At 42.0% G+C, this 19,118-nt stretch overlaps 1 protein-coding gene across 2 annotated transcripts in view; it reads right to left on the reverse strand.

Moving 5' to 3' along the window:
• Nucleotides 1-13,442, reverse strand: part of RCAN2 (regulator of calcineurin 2) — an 84,717-nt gene extending 71,275 nt beyond the window's left edge. Inside the window, exons 1-2 of one of the 2 annotated variants that reach the window (XM_079298429.1) lie at nucleotides 13,338-13,442; nucleotides 5,515-5,741 (exon numbers count right to left, since the gene is read on the reverse strand). In XM_079298429.1, coding sequence (XP_079154555.1) covers nucleotides 5,515-5,739 — 225 coding nt within the window. In that variant the 5' untranslated portion in view covers nucleotides 5,740-5,741; nucleotides 13,338-13,442. Of the gene's footprint in view, nucleotides 1-5,509; nucleotides 5,742-13,337 lie in introns of both variants that reach the window. The other variant, XM_079298430.1, reaches the window with a different exon arrangement.
• Between the last annotated feature and the right edge of the window lie 5,676 nt (nucleotides 13,443-19,118).

Raw genomic sequence — 19,118 nt, forward strand, 5'->3', positions numbered from 1 at the left:
GATGCTTAAAACTCAAGTCAAAAGGAACAGATCTTCCTTTCCCTGCAGACACAAAGCCTGCCTAGAGCCTCCCAGAGCATCATCTTGAATTAGCCTGTAGGAAAAGGGAACCAAAGAAACATTTCACACATGGCAGCAGACACACTGGCTCCTCTTTGTTTAAAAGGAGTACTGAACAGACACATTTCAATTATCTGCTTCAGTCAAAGCATCAGCAGAAAGTTTCAGTTCCAGAATTAACATATAAAAGTTAAAAACAACACAGCAGACCAGTGAGCAGTCCAGTGTCTTTCAGTGAACCTTAAAAATAAAAATAGCAGCATGAAAATGGGCTTTGTTGAGAAATCTGAATGCAAGTACAAAGGGAAAAAAGCATTTACAAGTAAGGCTACAAAGTGCTCTTAAAGCATCACCCTTGGACAAATATTTCAGCAACCACCTGAGGGAGCCTTATATTTTTCAGGATCCAAGTTCAATAATACATCTTAAAAAGAAAAAATGAGTCAGAGGCTAACAGAGGCTTCTGCAGTAAGAGCATGCAATCATCCAATATACATAAATAAAGTTGTAGTGTGAAAGAATCCCTCATGAAAATAGTAATTGTTTTCATAGTAAAGTCCTTCTATTAAAATAGGATTATCTTTTCCATTGGCTTGTTAGTTTGACTTTTCTCCTTCCTGCCCCACCCCACCTCCATTAAGCTCACAGTTCAGAAAATGCATTTTTAATCACCTACATTCCCCAATCTTGCATTCCCATACTGCATCAGAAGAATGAGTCTACACTTCAACAGATGTTCACAGAATCATGGATTGGAGGAGGCTGGAAAGGACCTCTGGAGGTCATCTTTTCCAACCCACCCCTGGCTCAAGCAGGACTAGCTCCAGCTCAGTTAGCCAGAACCACATCCAGAGAGCTCTGGAGTATCTCCATGGAGAGAGAGAGACTGCACCACTGCCCTGGGCACCCTGGGGTATCACAGTACAAAATTGCTTCCTGATGGTCAGAGGGAACCTCCTGTGTTTCAGCTGATGCCTGTGGCCTCTGCTCCTGGCATGTGGCATCACTGAAAAGAGTCCTGACAGTCCTGTTTGCATCCCATCTTCAGGGGTTCACACACACTGCTCACATCCACCTGAGCCTTTTCCAGCCCAACAGGCACAGCTGCCATGGCCTTCCTTCAGAGCAGACAGGCTCCCATCCCTTCATCTCTGTGACCTCCCTCCAATATGTCTGTGTCTTCTTCATGATGAAAATTCCACAAATGGAAACATTTGATCAGTATTTTCTCATACAGAAATAATAATAATAATAGTATCTCCTATTGGTTTAGATTACATTGGCAAGAAAAAGCACACGGTGGACTTTGGCTATCACTGCCTAGGCAGCTTCACCATAACTAAAATGCTCTGAAACTGATGAATCATTCTTTATCTGAAGTAAAACCATCAAGTTTAATCGGTGCTCCTTCCAATTTAAGCCAAAAGAATGGTAAAAAAAGGAGCATGCAGCTTCTAAAACGCTTGAGGAAACACATCCCTCCCTCATGAAAACATATTCTAATAATGACAGCTTTGTGTAAGCATCTCCTGAGGCACTACAGCATCTAAAGAAACCATCCTAAGAGACAAAGATGCTTCACTTTGACAGTGTGTTTACCAGTCCCAGCCTGAAGGAAGCTCGAGTCACAGAACAGAAAGGTTGGTTTTACAAAACAGTGATACGTGCTCAACAAAAGCACAACAAGAGGGTTACTAGCCAGAGTTTAAGGGCTATGGGTAGCAATTAACTGCTGAAACACTCCAATGGCCACCCTCAGGAGTTATCAGAGTCATGGCCTTTGGCTCACCAACATAACTGCTTTACCAGGAAAGCTAAAGGGAGCAGCACCTCCCATTCAGTCACACTACCAGCCAAAAATAAGACTCAGTTTTGCCAGATCTTGCTCGCACATAAATAGTCCCATCAATGCAACAAAGTCCAGGGTTAGGGGGCAATTTTATTTTTAGCTTCTTTACAATAAGACATCCATGACCCAACCAATTCAGTGTTTAAACTCCAAAACACCAAATTAATTTTCCCCCACTGTTAACAGCTTTATGCCAAAACAAAAGATCAGAACACAGGACAGCGACGGGGCCACAACCAAATGTGATCCCAGCTTTGCAACAGATTATCCTGTTGGATAATCTTCTCCTCACCTTTGCTGGATTTTAGGAGCTAAAAAGCTCTGTATTTCAAGAACACTGTATAGAAGGTATAATTTCATTTTCCATAGGAAGGTGCAGACTGCCCATGGTGAGAGTGGAGATAAGCAAAGCCACCTCCCCTCATCTGTAGCAAGCTCTGTCCTTCTGAAGCTGCTAAAACATCCTGCACAAATCCTTAATTGCCCATATTACTGGCCCAGTTATCTGGGGCATTCTCCTGACTCAAGCACACATTTCTTTCCAAGAACACAGCCTGGAAGGCAGAAAATATTTTTTGTCCAGGTGCTCCAGCTCTTGCTCTGAAGCAAGATCAGCTGCAGGTGGCATTAATCTATATTCCCCTTTTCTTCAGTGTTTCAGGGCAGTCAGTTCCAAGCAGCTTCCTTGAAGCCTGATGGCAAACTAATCTTCAGATCCCAGAGCCCACAACTCTTCAGGCTCAGGATGGTGAGACCTCAGAGTGTCAGCCAGGAGAAAATCAAAGCCTGTGTCTTTCCCTGCAAAGGGCATGGCCTTCAGCTGCCACAATTCCTCACCTTCAGAAAATGAACATCTGAACTCAGGCTCCCTGCAGGTGCCATCATTGCTTTTGACAGGAGACAGAATCCCTTCTAAGAGGGATTGTAGACACACAGCACTGGTGAAAGGGTATTTCTTACACAGGACTCAGAACTAACCAAATCAGCTTATCCCCAGCCCAGGTGTACGTGCTGCCAGCAGCTGCTGCAAGTCCACATTCCAGCACAGTCTGGAATTTACCCTGTATCTGATCCAAAGGAGTTGATGCCTTCAAATTAAAAGCTGTCTTTAGTGAGTGTACTGCTTAGATATTGGTCTGTTAGAAGTCTGAACTTGACATTTCAGCCCCTTAGACACTTCAGATAATGTAATTTTAGAACTGACAAGGTAATTTCTTTATTTTAATGCTGTTCCATGCTAAAGTCAGAACTTTCCACACCAAATCAAACCAGCCATTTACAATGAGGGGTTTCTCTGGATTCCTTTACTACCTAACTTGTAACTTTCAATTATACCTTCACTTTCCTCTTAAAAGTGCAGGTCAAGAGTAAAAGTCAAACATATATTGCAAAAAGCTTTATTGTCTGTAGAATGAACACTAAAATTAAAGAATTTTTGATATAACCATTATTGCAGTACATACTTTTTAGAAGTTTAGTGTAACATTAAATATACTTTGGATTAATATATAATTGAAGATATGATTGTTAGCACCATTTATGAATAGTGATCATGTGAGATTTTAAAATTTAGCTCAGCAACTTGACAATATTTTATTTTTAATTCATGTGTGCTGCATGTTGTTGCAGCAACAGTTATTAATAGAAAGGATTATGGGTATTAATCAACTGGGAACACAAGTACATGTTCTAGAGGAATAATAAAAACCACAATCAACTCCCCAGGTTCTTGGATTTAATGAGAAATCTGAAGGTAATCCCATCTTGTTAAATAGAGACTTACAGGGGTAACCACTTACCTGCAAACAGAGCAGTTCAACCCACAGCATGGACAGGGTATTTACAGACCTGCACGTGGCACAACATCCACCTCCACAGCCCAGCTGCTATTCTTAAGACACATCCTTAAGTCCTGCAAGTCTTTGGGGATTGCTATCCCACATACTTACATAATCACCCATTCCATTTTCTAACTAAGCCATCAGCTAAATACCAGAACACAGCTCTCAAAAAGGAAAGCTCAGGAGCAAGTGGGGATAGAATCTCTGCAGGGTGAAGAGAGAGATTCTCTACTTCCAGGTGGGCTCCTCTTTTCTTCCTTTAAAACTGGACTTTCAGACTCCTTCAGCTTTAGTCAAGGTCACTACCAGATGGTGAGAAAAATCTGGAAAATGGCAGAATGTAAATGCAAGATGCTTATTAGCAAAAGGTCTATTCAATAAAATAGGGCATTGTTTTTCAAAACTGCAATTTAGAGTGTGGAATTTGTAATATATAAGTGCCCTTTTTAATGCTCATATCACAGCAGTAATCTTATTCAAATATATACAAGACATTATTATAGAAGACAAAAACGCCTAAAAAATTAAAACCCAAATAATTTCACTTGTGCAGCCCCATCAGACATCACTTTCAGTAACTTTAACAGGAATACTGTATCCTTGGAAGTCTTGTTTCATTGCTCTTTTATCTGGTAATCCCCCCACTAAAAGGTCTTTGTCCATTCTGGCCAGCTCTGGTCCCAGTGATTTTGTAGTTCTATCTGGATACCTCAGACAGTTTCAGACCCACTGTACCACTGCCAGCTTGTTTCTGAATTGAAAATTCTGAACAGGACACTCAAGTAGCTTCAGATGTGCCTATAACAATTAGCTCAGACTCATTTCATCAGACAATAAAGCCCCAAGCCATCAGTTTTATATTCCTGAAGTCTCAGTCAGAAAGAATACTAGATTAAGAAACAGGAACTGAATGCTTCCTGCAAGAGTAGATTTTTTTTGTTATTACTATTATCTCAAGGCCATGTTGTTCTCAACATTGCTTTAGATTAATTGCAGAGTTCAAAATATTTTCATGAAGTTTCTCACGTTTTTTTATCTAGAAAATCTGAAGTGCATGACAGTGAGAACACAGTATTACAGATAATTAAAACACACCAGACCTTATCTCTCTTCTCTACAAGTACATGAAAGGAGGTTGGAGTGAGGCAGGTGGTGGTCTCTTATCCAAATTAGCAATCAGTACAACCAAAGGAAAAGGTCTCAAGGCATGCCAGGGGAGATTTAGCTTGGATATTAGGAGAAAATTATCCACCAAAAGGGCTGTCAAGCATTGGAACAGGCTGCCCAGAGAAGGGGTTGAGTCACCAGCCCTGGGGGGGTTTAAAAGACGTGTACATGTGGCACTTGGGGACACAGTTTAGTGGTGGGCTTGCCAACCTAAGGATTCTCTAATTCTGTGAGAAAATACAGAAAGGCAGCCTCCCATCTCAGTGATCTGTGATCAGCAAGCAGAAGCAGCCATCACGTTTGACTTTGCCATTCCCACCATCCCTGCAGCCAAGGTTGCCATGAAGACACAAACCTCCATTTCAGTATTCTGTAAATCTCAACAAAAGAAAAACACTGTTGACCTCAGCTGACAAAAAGGCTTTCAAGCTCTTGAAATAAACGTCAAAGCAGAATGTTGTTGTCAGCTTAGCAAGAAGTCCTATTTGTGATTGAGTTTCTTTGCACGAGACAGATTAAACTGTTTCACTGACTGCAATAAACAGATACAAAGCACAGGCTTCTCTTACAGGGAAAACTTGGAAACAGACACTGTACCTTACTGTCCTCATCCTCAAACACAGACTGGTGAACATTACAGGCGAAGAGAGAATTTGGGAGATCGTTGAAATCAATTATTTCATGGAAATCTTCCTCAGGAAAACACGTCTTTAGGCTGTTGTCTCCGTTGATAGAGTAGAGCAGGAAGTGTCCTCCATCCTCTGGGATGCAGCCATAGTGGCCAAGGCCCCCCATTCCAAAGAAGTAAGAGTCTCCCCTCATCCCTGGCAGCACAGAGAAAATAACATCACACAGTTACACTACATATTAAAACATTCCACATCCACGACATAGCCCAGAGATTCTTAGGCCTGGGGGCTCCGTTTGTAGAAAGTAAATTTCACACTGTGTCAAGGCAACTACTGGCCTCTGACATGGGGCACTAAGACCAGTTTTACCTAGGTTCAAACAGGGACTTGGCTTTAACTTAATTTATTAGCACAGAAAAGTCCTTAATGTACCAGTACAAGCTTCTGAACACAAGCAGAAGAGACATTACTGAAGGACCCCTTGCCCTGTGAGAAAACACTGCTGTATTTGGGTTTAAGAGAACCATAATTGTTACTGGGAAAGCTGCTGGTGCTTCTGCAGCCAGCTCAGGAAGCATAATGCCCAGGCTAAGAAGAACTTGGAAAATCAATCTGAAATTTAAACCACACATCAAGGAAAAAACAAAACAAACAAAAGACCCTTATAGAAAGAAGCATGAGAACAGCATCATCAACAACCAGTACAACCAAGACACATGTCTGCTAAAAAGAATACAGCCAATTTTTTCTACACCTTAAGTACAGAACTTACACAGGTTTTCAAAGCCCATTAGCAATCCCTTTGCATCTTAATCATGCTAGGAAGCAAATAAAGTTAAGAGAGGAGCGGACTCAGGATGATTTTCAGCACTTTTAGGGAAGTCCTGCTGATTTTGGAGCCTTTTTCCCAAATGCATCAGTATAGAAAGGTAATTTTAAGGCACACAAAATAACGAGCACACATAATGAGCCCATACATTAAATGGCATCACGTTGTTATGAGAGAAAGCTTCATGCCAGCCAAGGGGAGTAAGTCAAGGTCCAATTAATGATCAGTGTGCTAATTAGTATAAAATTAAGTATTTAGCAGTCCTTAGTAGACATCAACCCATCACATCTACAGAGCCCCAGTAAGTTAACTAGAAGTTTACTGGATAATATCTATTCCCTTTTATTTGTTTCTTTCAATAACAATATGCAATCATTAGCTGCTTTTCCTCCTAACACAAGCATTTAGGGAGTTACATAAACTCAGCATGCTCATCTGTTCTGCTCTGCCCTTGCTGCCTTGCATACTTGCTATTCTCTATAAATAGCTGTAAATATTAGCTCAAACACACTATATAGGACTGCTGTCCAAAATTAAACCATATGGGTTTATTACACTTAATCTCAGTAAAGCTAAATTATGAAGCTAATTTGCCATGGCTGTGCCTTTCATATAACCTCTGCTCTGAAATGAGATTTGGCTGATGACAGAGCACATCATTCCATAACATAAGGTTATGGAAATATCAGTAATTGTTATTGCAGGAGTCTCAAGGCTACTGACAGAAGTTTTCAAGTGCACAAGCTGAAGCCAGGCTCAAAAGCATTGTGTTAACCTGAGGATGGGTATTCAGGCTATCAAATACACACTTTCCTTTCAGCAGCTCAGCCCAGTATCTCCAAGTCATTTCAGTTTAGAAATTAAATTCTAATTGGAAAGAAGAAGCATGAACAAATGGCAGAAGAGATGGCTACAAGCTCAGCAGTACAGGTTAGTGTAGGAGAGCTCACCATCACAACAACACTTGCTCTGCTATTTGAACCAACTTAAGCTTTGTATTACTGTACATTTCAAGGTACACACATCCAGGGAAATGCTGTGAAGAAATCCTCACAGCAGCCAGAAACTTCACATCAGAATGTTGCATTTTCTCTAGCAAAGAGCTTTAATAAACCACCTCCTCCAAAAACAATCATCTCTAAGCATGCTTGTCATCGTGTCTAGCCTGTGTCATTAGGTTTATGGAAATGAAACTCAAGCCCAGTGTGTTACAAAACACAATTTAAATTGTGCCAGGCTGTGGGAAGAATTTCATTCACAATTTGCAGCCAGGAAAACACTGACCATCTGAGAGTAACACTGGACACACTAAAGTTGTAGGAATTTGGATGATGAACGTTAAAGCTAACAAGTTTCATAGCTCCTTTCCCAAGGCATAACAAAGCTAAATGTGCAGAGAAGCAAAGAATCTCAATCTACTGACAGAAGTCAGAAAAGTCCACAGGCTTCCTCACTAAACAGTGTTTACTGTTCTCTACTGGGAGAGCCATATTATAATAAAGTAGTACATAGGAAAGCTTTTAAATTAGGAATTCAGCAAAACCACTATGACAAACAACAAAACAGAACAGGATTTCAAGTCACAACCCCGAAGCTCAGGTTTTTAACCAATAACAAAATGAACATACCCTGCAGCAGCCAGGATGAGAAATTAATAAATATTCACATCATGTGGCAGTAGTTTTGCTCTGCTAGAGCTCTTGGACAGGAAAAGCTTGATTCTTTTTTATCCAGCCAATTATTGTGACATTTTTGCCCAGCAGGACTTGGGTATTGGCCAAGTCTTTTTAAGAAAGTCACTGTCTTACAGGCCTTTTGAGCAGCTCTTTTCCCAGATTTACAGGTAGGTGTCTGGGAAGAAGATACACCCAGAGCTCAGATTAGTGCTCCCTCCACTAGCAAGTCAGCTTACACCTGATTTTTAAATCCTCTGCCCAATTTATGATGGGATGGTTAAAAACACCTGTAGGGAGTAACTGCTGATTCACAGGTTTTCCTTTGCCATGCACTGCACCAGTTAAAACAGAAACCTCACTAATAAAATACATACATGTTCCCCAAGAGAAATAAACTGCCTGTGAGCCTGAGCTCAACGATAATCAGAGGGGACAAACATACTTGAATCAACATCATTTGTTAGCAGACTTCAATCAGAAGTTATCCTCAGGCATAAGATGGAAATCTTAACATTTTTCCATATTATGAATAATGTTAGACATACAAAAATTTATGTGTATACATATATAAATCATAATTATATATGCTTTATTATGTCTGTCAAACCTTAAGGATCAGGTGTCTCCTTGTTGGTAGTGTTTTGTGGCTTCTTTGAAATTATGTAGCCACTTCAGGCAGTCTTCTGACACAAAAAATATTCTCTTTCCAATTATTCATCTAATTTAGGACAAAAGAATTTACATTTCAAATCCCTTAAAACAATTAACATTAAGTCATGTATCATCCATGAACTGGATTTCCATATAAAATAAGCCAAATTACAAATAATGTTTCATGGTACAATTATACAATCACATTCCCATTTATGTTAAATCTCCTTTCCACAGCTTCTGAAAAAAATAAGTTAACTTCATTCCCTTAGGATCCTTTTTATATTTAAAATAACAACAAAAACAACAAAAAAAAAACCACACACATACACAAAAAGAAACAGTAAGAACAACAAAGAAAACCCCTACATAATAGTAAACTGTACTTATCTTCCTTTTAAAATGCAAGGAGTTCAAATTGAGTTATGCATTTGCTTCTCCTCTCCCAAATCAGATTTTACAAATACTTGAGATATCAGAAGTTGTCATACAGAATTTCAAAAGAAGTAGCAATGCCATTTAAAAAATAACAATAATACATTAATATAGGCACTATCCAGCAACAATATTGATGCTAAATTATCCAATTTTAACTGGTATCATGACAGCAAACTGTCAGGATTGTTCCCTTGAAAAGCCTGAGACACTGAGGCAGATTCAAACCTGAGCCAAACAACTTCATTTAACCTCCAGCTAAAGCTGAGCACTTGCCACATCCATTTATTCCCTTTATTTAAGGCACCCCCAAATGTTATCTGTTTTATTTCTGAATTTGGTGTAAGGTTTGGACCCTCAACTCTCACACATCCCACAGAATGAGAACCTCAAGAGTGCTGCACTTTTAACCCTTGGAGAACCAGAGCAGGCAATTCCCTCCCAGACCCTACACATCCCATCACTCTGATGTAGGTTACTTGAAATTTCTCCTCCCATGGTCTGGGTGTGCAAAGGTTTCTAATTTGGGATAGCTCCAAACAGAAGGCAAGCATCCTTCCCAGTAGCACAGATCAGGTCATGCCAGTGCTCAGCACTGGAGATGCTGTGACCAAAATCTCTGTGGAGATTCCAAGTGGGAGCTCTGTGTTCATTCTGTTACCTCACTATTTTTAGACACAGTACACCTCTAATTAAAATTAACAGAGGCCAGCACGAAAATTATATTCACTGGAAAACAGCTGTAGCTCACTGATGTTTCTCTTTGAAAAATTATACTTATTTAGTGTAAAACTGAAAGGGCAAAGATGTTCATCTTCTCATGAAGTCAGATCCCTGCAGAGCCAAAAACTTCAGCAGGAATTGTACTGAATGAAGACAATTTGAGAATATGAAGTGTCTGAATGGACCAATGCCTTCTATATCACTGAGCATTTATAGATTTATCCACTGTTTTTATGGACACTAATAAGGCATTTCCTTGGTGAATATTTCCCTGTCTTTAGAGTTTTTAAAAAGAATCCCTGAGGGACATCAAGAAACAGGCACATATCTCTTGAAATCACTAGGAAACTTTACTTTTTTTTTTATTAAACACTGCTTGCCATGACAAACAACATGACTAAAAATAGAATAAAGCAAACAAAATGTTACAAATAGAAGCTTTAAATATAATCACTATAAACTAGAAGTATTATTGAGTCCTGAGTGCAAACCTGGAAACCATAACCTGCAGGAATTAAGAAAATTTGGAGAAAAAAAACAAAGCAAGAAAAAATGCAGTTGCTTTTCTAGAAGAGTCCAGGAGAAGTGTAGGGTTTCAATCTTGGCTCCTACTGAAAACAACTAACCCCAAAAAAGCAATTTTTACCATAATTCAAATGCAGGGGAGAGGCAGGACAGGGGAAATCAAACCCACTGAATAAGATTTTACTGAAAGAGTGATTTTTTTATTTAAAATATTCACTGACTTTACAGTAGCAGGGCCACCAATTTCAGTGGTGTCAGCCTAGGGCTGCATCTCCTGCTGAAGCCAATGGCCCCACACCAAAGGCTCTGTCAGAAAGCACAAATGTAACAGGCAAGGTCACAGAGTAACTTACTGGAATTTCATTCCACTCTGCACAATGAACACTGGAGATGAGCATTATTTTTAATGGTGCTAATTCTTCACTGTGGAAAGCTCCTATGGACTTAAATAGAGGCTTTTTACTTAATTAGAAAGAGCAGAACTGGACCTCACATAACAGGATTAATGAACCTTTGCAGCCTCAAAAGCAACAGGGACTACAGTGACCCCCTCCCACAGCCTTCATCCCCATCTCCCACCTGGGCAAATTCCCTTACAGGAATCAAAATTACCAGTACAGGGAAGTCCACTCACATTTGAGCTCCAGTTTGGTTAGCACCACACAAAAATAGTGCCAATCTCCACTTTTCCTCCCACAAAAGTGGCAGATATGAGGAAGAGGATTTTAATTTTTTTTTTTTTTTTCCTAAATGCTAACTGGTGCAAATCCCAAATGTTCTAATCCTTTCCATTGACATTCTAGCCGCATTAAATTTAGCTGAGACTTTGGAACTATTTTTGGAAGCTTTTAACATCCAAAGGGACTATTCAGTTTTATTCCTCTAAAGCAGGACTGGTCAGCTCAAGCAGTCCAAGACATGCACATCACAGTGAAGGTTCAGCTGTGCCTCCCACACCAGGGATGTACCCTGGGACCACAGAGGGACTCATCTGACATGGCCTTGCTGAGCATCTGCATCTCCAGCACTGGAGAAAACAATCCAGGTGAACTCAACCAAGCCAAAATTCCAGTCCCATTGGGAAAGCTGTGCTGATACAGGAAGCTGATACTTGGAGCAGCCAGTGCCAGGTGTGAAGATTCCCCTCTGCTCTTCTTGAAGTCAAGAAGCTCAGCTTTGATCAATTGGGCACTACAGTAACTATGGCAACATCAAGGTATTCAAAGAAAAAAAAAAAAAAAAACAAAACCCTCACCCAAACACAAAGAAACCAGAACAAGCCTCCTGATCACCTTCACTTGGCCTCTATGCTAATCTATTTAAAGCAAGCCCGTTTTATAAGGGGCACACAGCATTAGAGTGTCACTGGCCTTCAGCCAGAGCTGTCACCTCACACAGGGGTCAGTGGATCACTCGTTCAGCAGCCCTCCAGCTTCCAACCTGAAATTCAGAACTGTTCCCCAAATCTTACCCAAAACTACCTGCAACAGGAGCCATTCACAGGGCTTAACTCCTTGAAGACACTCAGGACACAATGATGACTTGGAATAAAATTTCAAAGTTTCCTCCCCTAAAAGGATTTCCTGCTAGCACAATCAAGAAATTTATTTAAAAAAAAATATTTCAAGACATCAATGCAATGACAAACATTTTTAACACAAACAATGACAAACCAAGCTACTGAATCCAAACACAAACTACAATACTTGGAAGGGGACAGACAAACTGTATCACACAGCTGTTAACTTCTCAGAAGTTTAAGGAGGATAGGACAGATCCTGCTGTTAAAGGTACCAAAGACTAGTTAACAGAGATAACAATCTACAGACAATCTTCTTCTGTCCTTGTTTACTGAGATGTGTTAGTGGTTTTCTGTAATGTTTTATATTCTGACAGTATTCAGACTTCCATCTGTTCAAGGATGATGGGCAACTATGTAATTTAATTTCACTGCAAGAATAATTGTGGTAGCTAATTTACACTAATCATGTATTTTTATAAAATAGGAATTTTTCTTTTCATCAGGGCAGCCACTCTAACTAACTAAAAGACAAACCATTTCCAAGGGCAAAACGTGAAAGCTGAAGACAGAAGCTGGTGTAAAGTACAACTCCCTGATTAAACTACAATTCTCATTTATATGATTTCTTTCAGCTTATAGACTTATCATACATTTGTTTTTTGGAACCTTCATTACACTCCAAGCTCAAGAATTAAAGGAACACAATATTTTAAAAAGGTACAAAAGAATCTAAGGGAAGTGAGGGGAAAAACCCCCAAACCAGCAAGTTTGGAGAGCTACCATTACATAAGCATCAATGATATTGGCTTGGGATCACAGAATGGTTTGGGTTGGAAGGGATATTGAAAATTATCTCGTTCCAACCCCGTGCCATTGCAGGAACACCTTCCACTATCCCAGGCCGGTCCAAGCCCGATGCAAACTGGCTTAGGACAATTCCATGGGTGCGGTATTCACATCTTCTCTGAGTAACCTGTGCCAGTGCCTCACCAGCCTCACGGCAAAGAACTTACTCCTAACATCTAACCCAAACCCACCTTCCTTCCCTTCAAAGCCGTTCCCCCTCGGCTCCGGCAGCCAAGTTCACAGCAGTGCGAGCAGAGCCGCTCCCTCCGGGCTCCCGGCCCGGAGCCGCCCGCCCCGCTCCGCATCGCTGCGACCCCGACCTGCTCCCACACGGCCGCGAAGCCCCTTCCCACGCCGCCATCGCTCCTCACGAGCTCCTCCGCATCCCACCGGGGGAGACACCGGCCCCGAGCCCTCCCGAGGGGCGGCCGCGGGCTCGCCGCGCATCCCCCGCGCCCCGAGAGCCGCGGGTGGAGGGACCCCGAGGGCAGCGCGGCGCCGGGGCAGTTGCATAACGCAGCTCTGCGGGACAGCGCCGCGGCCCCGGCGGGGAAGGAGCAGTGGGGAGGCGGCCGTGCCCTTACCTGCGGCTCGCTCGCCCTTCCCTGCCCGCCCGGAGTCCGCCGCGCTCCGCGCCCAACGCTCCCTCAGAGCACCCCGCACCGCGCCCGCCAAGGTGGAGGAGCGGGCGGGCCAATCAGCAACGCCCCCGCCTAAACAGGCAGGAGGAACCGCCAATGAAAATGCGAGCAGTGAGTTGGTCCCGCCCCCACCGCCCTGGCCACGCCCCCAGCTCCCACGGCGACGCGCCGGGAATCGGTGACGGGTCGGGCCCGTGAGGGGACGGGAACAGAGGAGAGGGCTCGGGGCATGTACAGGAACAGTGAGTGGGGCCAGCGGGCCGGGCAGGGCATGTGTGGGGACAGGGGATCAGCGGGGACAGGTGAGAGGTGAGTGGGGACAGGTGAGATGGACAGGGCTGTGAGGGGACACAGGTGAGCCAGGGCGGGAACTCGTGACATCGCAGCACACAGGGAGCGGGAGAAAGCAGGCAGTGTTTTGTGTTCCCGTGGCAAAGCTGCTCTCCCTCAAGGTGTGGGACAGGATACAGGGATACAGAGATACAGGTATACAGAGATGGGATGGGAGGATACAGGGATGAGATGGGATACAGGCACGGGATACAGGGATACAGGGATGAGATATCTTAGGGTAGGGGAGAGGTGGGGTAAGGTGGGATGGAGCAGGGATATACAGGATGGGTTGGAATGGGAGTGAAAAGGGGTCAAGTGAATAATGTAAGGTAGAGAGAGGTGGTGTGGGATGGAATGGGAAGGAGTGGAAAGGAATGAAATGGAATGGAAGTGAGGAGAGATGTGTTAGGAGGGGGGTTGGATGGGATAGAATAGCAGTGAGAAGGGTGATGGGATAAGGTAGGGGAGAGGTGGGGTGGGACCCAGACAGATCCAGGACAGACATCCTCAGTGCCAGGGCACCTTGCCGTGGTTTTAGTGACAGCCCCTCGGGCCCCCTGTGCTGATGTTGCAGGGGTTCTAATTATGCTGGAAGATGGAGCTCCCAAAACCATTTTCCCCTCTGACCACCAACACCCAAACTGCCCTTTGGAGTGAGCTCTATCGGGACAGAGCCAGCTCTTCAGGCTAACAGGTGAATCAGGGGTGTCTCCCCACTACAGACAATGCCAGAAGAAGCATTTGTAGGGCTCTAAAGGAACATCACGTTTACAATGGAAAAAGGCTGATGCTGGTCATGATTTTAAAAAGAAGAGAAAGCCCTCAGATGCCCCCAAGGCATGTTTTATTAAAGGAAGGGCTATTTTCTCTCTTTCAGCTGCACATCCGAGGCTGCTAAACGTCAGAGGCTAACACTGATTTTCTGTGGTCTCTTCACTTTGGAATGTAATACAAAGGGATTTAATCAATAGGGTGATACAAAAACGTAAATAGGTTTTTGTAAAGATGGCTTTGAAAATCTATAAAATGTAATGAAGAACTAGAAGACTGCCATGTAATTATTAAATACCCTGTAAAAATCTATGTAAGGAATAATTCTCCATTAGTTAAAAATATATAAAAAGATGTGTGCCATTTATAGCAGCACTTTCCAATAACAGCAGAAAATAAATGGTGTGAAGAATGAAATCAATAGTGTATCCCACCTCATCTCTGCAGACAGCAAAGAGCAATGCACTGGAGATTGCTGTACTTGCAACAGAAGAGTTTCTTCCTTAACTAAGGACTGAATTATAAGGACTGATACATATCTGGTTTAGACCCCTTTCAGGGTTTCTGCTTCAGTTCTACTTTTATTTTTAAATGTATAAAGGTAACTTATAATTATTGTTTTAATTGGTTTGTCCTTGTGGCTAAAATATTGATCTCTGACCATGATCTTGCTGCTCTAGGCACTATGCAGAATGGTAAGCGAGCTATGGAACCAAAGATGTCACTATATAAACTAATCAGATTTTAAATCTAATTATCTGCTTGTTGGTTTTTGTTTTGGGAATTAAACCTGGTAGGATATTTTCCTTTGTCTCCATTTATGTGTGTTCCCTTTGCATGATGTGTTATTTTAATATTCTGAGTAGGAAGAGCATCCACTGGGCTTTTTCTGTCCTGTGTTTTATGTTATACAATTTCCTTGTGTCTTCTTATCTCAATCCTCTTAACTGTATCTTGTGTCTCAATTTTTATTAATTTTCATATTGAGAAGAATATTTTCATTGTGATGAAGCTGCCCTAGCATATGTTTTCCTTGTGGTAAAATAGAAATCTCTTCAGTTTTGAAAGCAAGCTAACCCATGCTCAGGAAAAATCAGGAAAGCCAAGGTCAGCACTTTAGGTTTATATGCATCCAGGCAGTATTGCTAAGATGAAGGGGAAAAACCCCTAAATTCCTCTGATTGCAGTGAAATATCCTTCAAAATAGATAATTATAAGAATGGCAACAATTGCAGGATTTTAATATTCCCTGTTACAAGCATTAAAGATTTCATTTAGGAAAGGGCACAAAATAATATATTATTGAGACATGGGAAAATGGTGTTGCCAAAATAATAGGATAAGAGCAATTGAGAGAAGGTCCTTTGTGGAGTCCCATCCTTCACCCCACAGCTGTTCAGGCCATGCACCCTGTGCCTCTTCAAGACTGTGGCCATCTTCCCACAACCCAAGCAGTTGCAGAGTGTCAAAACCTGGAGGAAGCTGTAATTCTGGAAAGGATACCAAAGGAGGTGATAAAACAGCTGCTGCTTGCAGGATCCACAAGCAGTGCTGTGAGCTCATCCCACAGAACTGAGTGGGAGTTTGTTACTGATATCCCAGAGCACAGGCTTAGCCTGTCTCCTCCAAATCCTGAGCTGCTCATTATCTTCAGTCTGCACCTGCTTCCCATCTCCAGATTTAATCTGTGAGCAAAAGTGGCCTCTCAAGTGTGCTGAAGCACCCAGAGAGAATTTCAACACAACTGAAGCAACTGTAACCAAAAGATTTTGCCCCCTGACAATGTTACCTTGATTTCTCATCATCAAAATACAAACCCTGGCTAAGTCTTGCAGCCTTTGCAGACATTTTGGTGATAAATTCTCATTTTTTCCAGCAGAAACAAGTAAGGTGATGCCTGAAAATCTGTAGATGCTGAAGAAATCAGTGTTTCATCTTTTACATTTCTCTTCACTGGGATAATCCCAAATTCTTTGGCTAGATATGGATTATGATTTCTTGCAAATGGCTGAGTCTGGAGATTAGAATGGCTAAAGCAAGTAAAATTAATGTTGACTCTGTCAGTATTATAATCTCATTTGTTTCTGTTACTTTTTTAGAACATAAAAAACACAGTTGGATCCATCTAGCTTTGTCTTTTGTCTCCAGCAGCCAAGGCTGGATGCTTTGTAAATCAGTGTACAAATTGGCTCTATGTTCTTCTATTTACCTTGTAATTTTCCAGCAGCTAGGCACATAGAGATTTCTGGAGCTCATGGCTGAATCCAAGTTACTCCACTTAGAAGCTACCAGTGGTCCTGTTCTCTAGGAGTTTTTAACTCTTTTTGAACCCATTTGTGGTTTTGTTTTCTACAATGTGCTGTGACAGGATAGTTCTTCACTGTGTGAAAACAATTTCAAGTCTTATCCCTGTTTAAGTGTTCCTTTGTTATAGATGCAATAAATGTATTGTTTATACCTTCTCACCATCATTCTAGGACAAGCTAGATTGATTCAAGATGAAGAAAGATGGCAGGTTTAGATTAGAAATTCCCTGTGAAGCTGTAGAAGCCTTGGCACAGGTTTCCTAGAGAAACTATGGATAATCCATCCCTAGAAGTGTCCAAAGCCAGGCTGGAGCAACCTGGTCTTCCCATGGCAGGGCTTGGAACAAGAAGATCTTTAATGTTTCTTCCAACCCAAACTATTCTGTGATTACTTTCTAGCCTTCAACTGGATTCCCCTCCAGCTACCCCTTTTTCAATTTCATGTGGTTTTCTCTGTTTTCACTGGGAGACTTTATTACCATCCTCTCTAGCTTATCTAATTTTACAAGAAAACACTACTTTGAAACTTTAATTCTGCTAACATGACTTGAATTTTGCTGGGTCTGGCATAGAAAAGGGCTGTCTGGTCAAGGGACTTTGAATAACTGAGCATCTGGGCTGAAGAGTCTTTTCACTCTGGGAATCCCCTCATCATCTAAGGGGGAAGCTACTAATTCTTAACATTCAGTTCCCCTTTTTGACTATTTCCTGACCCCACACTGATATTTCCAGAGGGCTTTTCTCTTCAGTCTCCAGGTCTCCTGCAGTGCTGCAGACAGTGTCTGTGTGTGTGTGGTTGGGGTTATTTTTTTCCCCTGTGCATTGCTTTGCACTTATCACTGCTGAACTTCATCTGCCATTTAATCACTCAGTCACTCAGGGCAGTGAGACAACATTGCCTTGACACCTCTCCAGTGTCTGTGTGTGCTCAGCAACTGCAGAGCAGCTTAGCTGCAATGTATTGCAGAAAAAAAGCAAAAATGTGCAAAGCAAGCTGTCTCTTTTTGCTTTTTATCTACAGGGCATTTTATATTGTTCTGGGTACAGGAGTAAAAATTGCACAAAGGAAAAATTCCTGCAGGAAAGGACACTATCTTCCACCTGCTGTAAAATTTCAGTGCCTGTAGTGCCCCTGCACCCATAACTCCATGAGCAGGTTGATCATGGAGCAGAGCTGTTTCCTTTGGGGGCTTGGATACACAGGGAAGCACATGCTCCAGCTGAAATGTCTGTTCTCTCCAAAATCTGCTGTGTGGGGGTCAGACAATTGTGGAAAAGAACCTAGAGAGGGTTTCCAGCAACTAAAGGGCTACAAGAGAGCTGGAGAGGAACTTTTGTTAGGGGCATGGAGTGGTAGAACAAGGAAAAAGACCTTAATCTGAAGGAAGGCAGGATTAAATCAAGTATTGGGAAGAAATTCTTCCCTGTGAAGGTGGTGAAGCCCTGGCATGGGTTGCCCAGAGAAGCTGTGGGTGCCCCATCCCTAGAAGAGCTCAAGGTTGGGTTGGATGGGGCTTGGAGAAAGGTAATTAAGTGGAACATATTCCTGCCCATGGTAGGGGGTGGAATGGGATGATCCTTAAGGTCTCTGCCAACCCAAACCAGTGTGTGATTCCATAAAAACCTGTGGCACTGCTCTGGAATCCCTGAGCTCCCACCTTTGCTGTGGGACACCCTCTGCATTTGGCTGTTTCTCCCTAAATCCCCTCTGTGGCATATCCCTGTTGTTCTGAACATCTTCAGGAGCAGACAGAGGTCAGACAAGGAGCTCATGTCTTTTAAGGCAATGAGAACAGGAACAAAGAATCTTTCCATTTGACATCTACTTCAGAGACTGAGAGCTGTCTGAAAAAAATAAAGGGCTTTTTGATTTCACATTGCAAAAATTCCCTATCTAACATAAAGTCCCCCAAAACAGAACTTTACTATCTTACAGCTAACCCTCAGCTTTAAAGACAAAAATAATGGCACGTCCCCATTTCTGTTGAAGGAATATTTTTGAACAAGAGATGTTTTTTCAGCCTAGATGCATGATAGATCAAGGGGAAAAACAGGTTTCATTGACTTTTAAAGCAACCTCTATTTCAAGAAACAAAAACACAAACCTTTTGTTCTGTAACAAACAACATCTTTATGGTACAAGTACAACTTTCAGATCTGAAATATTGTGGCCAGATGCAAATTGTCACATTTGAATGAGGATGCTGAAATAGAAGGGTTTCATTTTCTTCCTTGTTTCTTTAAAATTTTGTGGTTTACTCCTTATGTCCTTTTCCAAGTGATCTCTCAGCAGTGTCCTGGACTGTTTATTTCA

This window comes from Erithacus rubecula, assembly GCF_903797595.1.
Source record: "Erithacus rubecula genome assembly, chromosome: 2".
In the NCBI taxonomy this organism is placed as follows: Eukaryota; Metazoa; Chordata; class Aves; order Passeriformes; family Muscicapidae; genus Erithacus; species Erithacus rubecula.